The sequence below is a fragment of the Haliotis rubra genome, unplaced genomic scaffold (assembly GCF_003918875.1).
Source record: "Haliotis rubra isolate DU_JTF1 unplaced genomic scaffold, ASM391887v1 Scf242, whole genome shotgun sequence".
Taxonomy (NCBI): Eukaryota; Metazoa; Mollusca; class Gastropoda; order Lepetellida; family Haliotidae; genus Haliotis; species Haliotis rubra.
The window spans coordinates 170903-179833 of NW_025766470.1; the positions used below are offsets into that span (position 1 = coordinate 170903).

Consider the following 8931-nt stretch of genomic DNA (forward strand, 5'->3'; position numbering starts at 1 on the left):
AAACCCATCCATTCGTCGTGCAAATGACGTTAGTGCTTAATCAGATTTTGCGTGTGCAGTCGATCACGTGATCTTCGCATCGAAGTTTTCTTCATATGCACGTGTTTGCATTGGCCTCAAGAATTGAAAAAACACTTTTAAACCACAGTTCTAACGGTACTTTAAATGCCACGATTGTCAAATGTGCAACGTGAACGTGCCGTTGGCATGTTGCAAGCTGGAAGATCAGTTATTGACGTCGAAAGAGCAATGGGATGCAGCCGTCGTACTGTGTATGACTTGCGAGGTCGTCTACAACAAACTGGCACCACTTCTGATCGCCCAAGGTTGGGTCGTCCACGTGTGACGTCACGAGCAGAAGACCGTCAAATCGTCCTACGTCACCTACGTGACAGTTATCTGCCGGCTACACGAACCAGGACTGAGATGTTCAGAGGTCGACTGTCCTCACAGACCATTCGAAATCGGTTGCGGGCTACCAATCTCCATTCTCGACGTCCATATCGTGAGCCAATATTGACGCCGTTTCATCAACGTCAACGTCTGCTGTGGGCCCAACGTCACCTCCGATGGACCCAGAGAAACTGGAATCGAGTCGTCTTTAGCGATGAATCCAGGTTTACCTTCAGAGTCTGGAGACGACGTCGTGAACGGTATGCTCAATGTTGTGTACAGGAAGTCGACAGATTCGGGGGCGGACGTTGCATGGTGTGGGGTGCTTTCTGTGGGAACAACCGTTCCCGACTTCTGGTCATCCGTGGAAACCTCACAGCTGCTGCTTACCGCGACCAGGTGCTCACCCCTGAACTCGTTCCTTTCATGGCGGTTCATGGCCCAGGTCTACAGTTCCAGCATGATAATGCTCGGCCGCATACCGCGATGTTGACACGAAATTTCCTTTAAAACGCTGGAATCAACGTCATGGACTGGCCATCGAGGTCCCCTGACCTTAATCCAATAGAGCACGTTTGGGATGCACTTGGGAGAAGGCTTAGTGGTCTTAGGAACCAACCTCAGAATTTGCAGGAACTTAGCGCTGCCTTGCAAGAGCAATGGCGCAGAATCCCCAACCACGTGTTCACAAGCATCAGGCAGTCGATGAGGAGACGGTGTTTGGCAGTGGTGAATGCGCGGGGCGGCCATACACGATATTGATCTGAGAAATTTCGAATTTTTATTCTTGTGACTTGACATTCTGTATACCCATGTTTTGGAACGGCGGTGTAGCCTAATGGAACTGATTATGGCACTGTCAGTGTATCGAGTACATCACACAGATCTCAGCAATGAAATGATAACAATTTAACCATCTTACCATCTCTTGTTCTTGTATAGTGCCCTGAAGAAAGAATGTGAAGTTTCTTATTTGACTCAGTATATTATCTAAGTGGGATCTTACAACATTAAGCAAAACTAGTGTTACTGACTTAAAAACTTCTCTCTGGTGTCGGAATACATAAAATAAATGATAATCTTGGACGAATGACAATCAAACAGGAGCTCTGACCCAGGGGTCACTCCAGCAAATATCAGTGTTCCAGTAGATTACTGCGTGCCTTCCATTCATGTTTGTCCAATTTGGGTTATTTTTCCTTGCTATCTTAAAAACATGAACCATTCCTTCAGGCGTCGTGCCGATCCCAGGTCATGTGACTCGACATATCAGCAGTCTTTCTCCTGCCACATGGCCATTTCTTAACTCTCACCGTTAAGACAGGTAAGGTTCACGGTAATACGCGGCTTTTTTATGGCCTGATAAGTTAATTAATACTTTTTATCATATTTTAAGTACAGCCTCGTACCAAAACTGCATGCGCAAGAAATGTCAAGAAAATGTTTGCTTTTCATCAGTGTTTTAACCTACCATCAAACATTTTGAGGCGTTATTTCAATTATAGTTTTAGGATTCTTTTGGTATTTATTTTTCTATTTTTTCATTTTGTAAATAAAAATTTATTCTTTGTGTGTGTCTTCGGGTTGGGTGGGGGTGTTTTTGGTTGGGATGAACGTGTTTGTGTTTTAGGGGGAGGGAGTGAGTGTTTTGGGGTTGTCTGAACTAACAATGGTATGGGCCTGGCGAACCTAAAAAACATAATCATAATTTGGATTCGAACTCACATAGGTTTCTAGAGTGTCGAAAGGCCACCAGTCTATACAGCAGCAATTCTATGGACAGCTAAGTTTCGGTGTGAGCGTTCAAGACTCGTGATTGGAGGCAATCAGATTTAGTTGTGCAATCAGCGACGTTGTTTCAAAAGTGATCATTCGCAAGGTCTCGGTAATTTCCGTATGCTTCGAGAAAACTAAACCTCTCCCCCTACGCGATGCGCAAACGTTTCTTCTAGACAGAACTCAGTCAAGTTATGGCTGATCAGTGGCGTCTCCAGCGCCCTCGTTGACAACGGACAAGCTAGCCATTAAACGTCTTGTGTGTAACATAAACACAAGTCCCCGTCAGATGGGGGATATTTGTGGCCCCACATTTGCTTGTGTTAGTCAAGTTGAATCTAAGTCGATGTAACACGTGTTCTGATTGGATAGAAAGAAGGGAGATAATTCATGTGGCGATCTTTTGCTGCTAGGGGATTTTACGAGAACCGGGAAATATGGCCGTATTAGAACAGAGGTTCGTAGGAAGATATGACAAGTAACCTCTGTGGGAAGAGAATGAGTTCTAGTTAGTACAATGTTACAAATGCGTATCTGTGTGAGGATTACAAGACGAGCTATGTGTTCTGTGTTCCAGCGATGTTCCAGTACGCCCTGCTCCTCCTCCTGCCCTGTGTGCTGGGGTAAGAACATCTGTTGACGGGCGGTGGGGTAGCCTGGTGGTTAAAGCGTTCGCTCGTCACGCCGAAGATCCGGGTTCGATTTGCCATATGGGTACAATGTGTGAAGCCCATTTGTGGGGTCCCCCGCCGTGATATTGGTATTTGACGATACGATTATTGGTCCTCGGTATTAAAAGAAAACATACATAATTGATATCAGCAGAGCAGATTGATATTTGTATTATATTTTCATCCAACAGACAAACTTTCGGTGTGTAGGGAGGTATGCACGCATTTCCTCAAACGATACATATTTGTTCCACGAGTTTTTGGCCGCCCCAAAACACGAACCTAGCTGCTTTTGCACAGAGGATCAACAAACATTTTGTTTCGGCATGGTCGATAATTCCTGTCCTTCAGACGAGTTGCCCGCCATTTGACCGATCAGTGTATAAAGGACACAGTTTGAAACAAAGGGAGACAAATCAACACTAACAGTAACGGCTAAACGCAATATGGGTTCGAGGATACCATCTCCAATGTCTCTGAAATAATATCTTTTACTCGGTACTATTCTCTTTCTTCTCCGCGGCTTCCATAGAAATCTGGCAGTCTCGACCACGTACTTTGTGTACCTTTTTCATAGATGTAAATTATCACAGCTCGTATGACCGGAAGATGTAAATAGAGAATTCCTTTTCAGAAAATGGTAAAACGTAGCGTAAATTTAGGATTACAAATTCTATTACCTGTTTGACTGAAGTCATTTAACTCAGGTCTACAGAAAAGAATTTCATCTCTATTTTGCAGATGCATCACAGTCAATGTTCGTGTGAATGTGATGCTCAATTCCGCACTCAACGCTATCCCAGCTAAGGGGTGGTGGGGTAGCCTAGTGGTTAAAGCGCCGAAAACCCCAGTTCGATTCCTCGCTTGGGTACAATGTGTGAAGCCCATTTCTGGTGTCCCCCGCCGTGATATTGCTGGAATATTGCTAAAATCGACGTATAACCATGCTCTCTCACTATCCCAGCTATACATATAGGTTGGTTGTAAATAACCCAATATGGACCAGATAATCGCGTGATTGATATTATGAATAACGACCCTCGTCGTCGGAATGCAATGCAAACCTCATCAATTACAGTACATTATGAAGGATGAGGACTATTTTTATGGATATACAACTTCTTTATTCTGTATAGGCGACGTTTCGACATAGATTCTAATGTTGTTGTCAAACAAGTGAACGACTAGTCTGTCGTACAGACCCTGAAGTAAATATATCCAAGAAAGCCCACGCAAGTCTAGAAAATGTGGCAAGTCTAGAATTCCTCAGCTTCTGAAAATGAAGAAAGTCTCAGGGCTCCTTTTCATTATATTTTTTTTTTGACTATGAACTTTTTTTCAGTAAAATATATTCATTGCAGAGACTAGTTGTTAGTCTATTGAACGACTTTCGTTCGTTCGTGTACATTATGGCTATGACGAATTCAAAGGAACCACAAATGTTAGTTCGTTATAACCGTAGTTCTATTTACGCATTTTGACTAAAATATGCAGGTATGACCGGGACCCTAAAACTGTTCGTTATATCCGTCCGTGCATATGCAGTAGGTCACTTCTTACCGACAAGGTCCCTTTCACCAAGCGATCTTAACGCGAAGATGATCGTAACTCCCATATTTACGACAAACGGAAGGCCTAAATTTATGTGTTGAATATATACTGAGGGAAACAAATAAGGCAAAACATGAAAGTACAAGTGTTCCATTATTCTTTTCACAGGTTTCCTCAAAGGCTTTGTATGGCACTGTGGGTGAAAAACTGAGAGTGATAGGGAACACTGCGATGAAGTGGTGTTCCCTTATTTGTTTCCCTCAGTATATTTCAAGGTTGGCTTATATACTGAACAACATTAGAAACGCATCACCCATATAATACGAAAAATCCCTGTCAGACTTAAATGTACCATATCTGAGCATCGTTGGTGCATTTTAGTGTGGTGCGTTTCTAATGTTGTTCAGTATATTTCGAGATTGCTCGATAACAATACTTACTAGGGATGCCACGAAACATCGATGCATCGATACTTTTTCTAAGACAATACAATTATCGATACATTCAAAACTGTATCGATATTTAGTTTTGAAAGTATCAGTTTAAATATGTTTAAGCATCGTTTACATTTTGCAATTGTATCATGTTCCTTGATGTTATGAGAGTTATAAATGATTATTTTTCATGCTCAAAGATGGGAAATTAGAACTTTCTAATCTCTGAGAATAAAAAATGTTGATCTTTTCATGTACAATTATAAAAAATTAAATATTAATGTTCAAAATGTAACTAAATTTACGCAATAATGCCGCGAAAATAGGTATCGTGATACGTATCGATTCATGAAATTTAATGTATCGAGACATCCCTAAAACTTACACAATATCCGCACACAAGTCTACTGACCGGAGTCATAATCTAATACACACTGTGTTGATGTCTCTGGGTATGTAGTGGGGACAATGGTCGGAGTGAAAACAAAAACGCTGAAACTACAACATAATACGAAATGTCTGTTCTAAGTTGATACATGTACGCTGTTGTCTTCCCTGGTAGCGCTCCTGCCACGGACCCCGTCAGCGCCTGGGAACACCACGTACACCAGGAAACGGAAAGGCTGTGGGAGTCGTTCGACTTCAACAACAATGGAAAATTCGACAGGTCCGACGTCCAGACGTTCATCCATGACTACGACACCAACGGTAAGAGTACCCTACCTCGTTGGTAATGGTCAGTGACCATTCCATGCATTGGCATGCTGACAGTCGCTGTAATCCCGCTCCATATCATTTACAAACCAACCTCAAATCGGTCATGTTCCTTACAATGACGTTTGCATGACATTCGTTCGTGCTAATCTCGGTTTATCTGAAAACGTCACGCGATCCACCAAGATTTCATCACAGGCATCTGGCTATAATGTGACGTTTTAACGGGTTTACAACACGTGGTCGATGAGCATGCAAATAAGCTGCTTGCTAATAGCGATTTCTAATTGTCTGTGGCCTGGCGCAAATGAACAGTGTTTCGATTGGCTGTTTGGGCTTGATTTTTGGATACACTACAGAATACCGGATACCTTCCGCCAGCTTTGAAAACTTTAGAACTGCGCAAACGATGTGCGCAACTCGACTCAAGTTTTTAGTACTTCGGTATTTTAGTGTAGTTACATTTTTAGCCCTTTGATATCCGTTACTATCTTCTTTTGGGTTCGTTTATGGAGACTGACAAAATTAAATATCAATAGAAATCAGAGCTCCTTGCGCATGATATTTCCTCCATTCAAATGGACAGCGTTGAGCAAAAGGGGTATTTTCTAATCAGTCTAAGTAAACTTAGGCTCAGTATTATTCGTCACACTGCTATACTTTCGCCAACTTTTCGCCCACTTTCGCCAACTTGCGCATGATATTTCTTCCATTCAAATGGACAGCGTTGAGCAAAAGGGGTATTTTCTAATCAGTCTAAGTAAACTTAAGCTCAGTATTATTCGTCACACTGCTATACTTTCGCCAACTTTTCGCCCACTTTCGCCAACTTGCGCATGATATTTCTTCCATTCAAATGGACAGCGTTGAGCAAAAGGGGTATTTTCTAATCAGTCTAAGTAAACTTAGACTCAGTATTATTCGTCATACTGATATACTTTCGCAAACTTTCTCGATTTGGTAAGCTGTTCTGATTGGTCAATTGAAAAGGTTACCTGACGCGACCTTCCACAAGGTTTTGTTAGACTCAGTATAGCAGTGTAACGAATAATACTGAGTCTAATTTTTGTTAGACTGATTTTCTAATATTTGAGGATCAGATATTGTTTATAAGAAAAAGAACACTCATTTACATTTTCACGCACCATACAAAGTGTTTTTACGATTGTCAGTTATCTATGTTGGTTTCTAGGAGACGGTGAGGTTTCCCGGGCCGAGTTCGACTTCCACTGGGGGGTGACGGAGCCAACTCTCAACATCATCGGAAACGGCCTGTTCCTGGAGTACGACGACGACCAGAGCGGTGTAGTGACGTCTTCCGACCTGGACGCCCTCTACAACAGGATGGACCATGACGGTAGCACAAAATACCATGTTTTTTTAAATGCCATTATTACGTTCTTTAACGCCCAATACATTCTGTTACAAATGACACATGTTTTATTCAAATTGTCAACATAGAAATACACCTGGCACTAAATGTCAATGACTTGCACGCGCAAGTCGCTCTATCCATGGAAAGTGGAGGACAATACACATACATTTATGCTTTTTCACTGTTATTCACTGCTCAGGCACCTGTTTGAAATCGTAGCTTACAACGGGTACAATGTGTGTTGCCTATTTCTGGTGTCCCCCGCCGTGATATTACTGTAATATTGCTAAAAGCGTCGTAAAACTAAACTCACTCACTCACTCCAAGATAGACAGTGAAATGTCCTAGACCGTTGTACCTCTGTGATCTACAAATGCCTAATTTTTTACTGCAAAATTATCTCAGATTATATACTTGATAATGATCTTACTTAGCAGATCTTTGAGCATTTAAATAGGAAGGTACTACGCCCTGGCTAGTTTCGACTATCTCCTCAACCCAGAATTCCAGTAATTGCGACAGCAGTTGAATTAGCGATTTTTCATGATATTTCTGCGATTTTAGTTTCCTGATAATGATTTTCCTTAATACATCATGTGTTTTACAGATGACGGAACTGTCAGCAAACATGAGTTCAAGTCTTACTACAAACAGGTAGGTAGCATGAGGGAAGACCACCACAAGGTACATGTGTATGTATTTCATCGGCGGAATAAGGGTTTCTTATGCGTCATAGCTGGATAGTTGTCAGGAACGCTGAGTCATCGTTATATTGAAACAATAATTAGGCTCTGCTTTTAGAACAGATACTTTCTTCAAAAATGGAAAGAGTTTTATCACTTTTATAAAATTTCTTTGAACTTGCAATCCTTTGAACGCCTTTGCATTTAAGCAGAGACCATATAATATAGCTATCATATGGTCTCTGATTTAAGTTTAGACCCCAAATCAAGTGTCAATCGTTCACACTTTGAATGAAGTGAAGTGCGATGCCACACTTTGTGAACATGCAGATTTCCTTCAATTTTCCTCCGTGTCAGAAATGTGGTTGTTTCCCGTTATCAAAATTAAATTTAAATTTGCTAAGAAAAGTGTAAGGATCGTGACGCTACCCTTCCGTTTCCGTAATTAGGGAAAACATCGTAAACTAGGTTTCAACTGTTTTCAACTATTACTTCATAAACAAAATGTGACCTTTCTGAAACCGAAAGTGTATATCGTATTTTGTTACTGTTTACTAGGGCTGCGCAATATGACCGGTTTACCGGTATTTACCAGTTCAGACATAAAAACGATACGTATTGCGATACGCTGATCGAAAACCAGTATTTTGACTTGCATTCGGAAAACTTCGTAACACTCGGAAATCTTCGGATATGTCCTTGTTTCATTTGTGCCAAATATTATTCATATTTCTATTTTATCATGATTTAAAGTTGTTATTAAAGCTTAATCAAGCATAGTGATTTTGTTGTGTTTTTGCTCTATAAATCAAGAAGTAACTCGATTATAAGTAGTTTTTTGTGTAAAAATACTTCATGCAATATATTGCAATACATATCGCAATACATGCTTTCGCATCGCAATATATCGCAATATGAAAATTCTCTGCAATACCCACCCCTACTGTTTACTTATGCCAGTCTCTCTTGTATAGGGTGAGGTAGCCTAGTGGTTAAAGCGTTCGCTCGTCACGCCGAAGACCTGGGTTCGATTTCCCACATGGGTACAATGTGTGAAGCCCATTTCTGGTGTACCCCGCCGTGATATTGCTGTAATATTGCTAAAAGCGGCGTAAAGCCAAACTAAACTCGCTAACGCTTCGTCTCCAGTTCGGCTTGTCCCGGAATAACACAAGTTGGTCCTGAATGCTTGCCATCCGACTCTAAACACGTTCCATCTTTCAGCTCCTCACAGTGTTGTTCATCCTGCAGACTCAGCACATTGAGAATCAGGTCACCACCACCGCAGCACCATCAACATAATGATAAACAATAATAAAAACATAAACCAGTGA

General features: G+C 41.4%; 1 protein-coding gene across 1 annotated transcript; it reads left to right on the top strand.

Annotated features, from left to right (window-relative positions):
- The first annotated feature begins 1675 nt into the window (after positions 1–1675).
- LOC124278810 lies at positions 1676–8931 on the top strand. The gene is made up of 6 exons (XM_046714581.1): positions 1676–1717; positions 2747–2792; positions 5388–5533; positions 6732–6896; positions 7522–7568; positions 8822–8931. Exons 2-6 carry the CDS (start codon positions 2749–2751, stop codon positions 8897–8899), a joined length of 480 nt encoding a protein of 159 aa, XP_046570537.1. The 5' UTR covers positions 1676–1717; positions 2747–2748; the 3' UTR covers positions 8900–8931.

Excerpts from the sequence above, each read along its gene's own strand:
- LOC124278810 (XM_046714581.1), top strand. The coding sequence starts at position 2,749 with ATGTTCCAGTACGCCCTGCTCCTCCTCCTGCCCTGTGTGCTGGG. Across the intron at positions 2,793-5,387 it reads CTCCTGCCCTGTGTGCTGGG|CGCTCCTGCCACGGACCCCG; the intron begins GTAAGAACATCT and ends CTTCCCTGGTAG. Across the intron at positions 6,897-7,521 it reads CAACAGGATGGACCATGACG|ATGACGGAACTGTCAGCAAA; the intron begins GTAGCACAAAAT and ends TGTGTTTTACAG.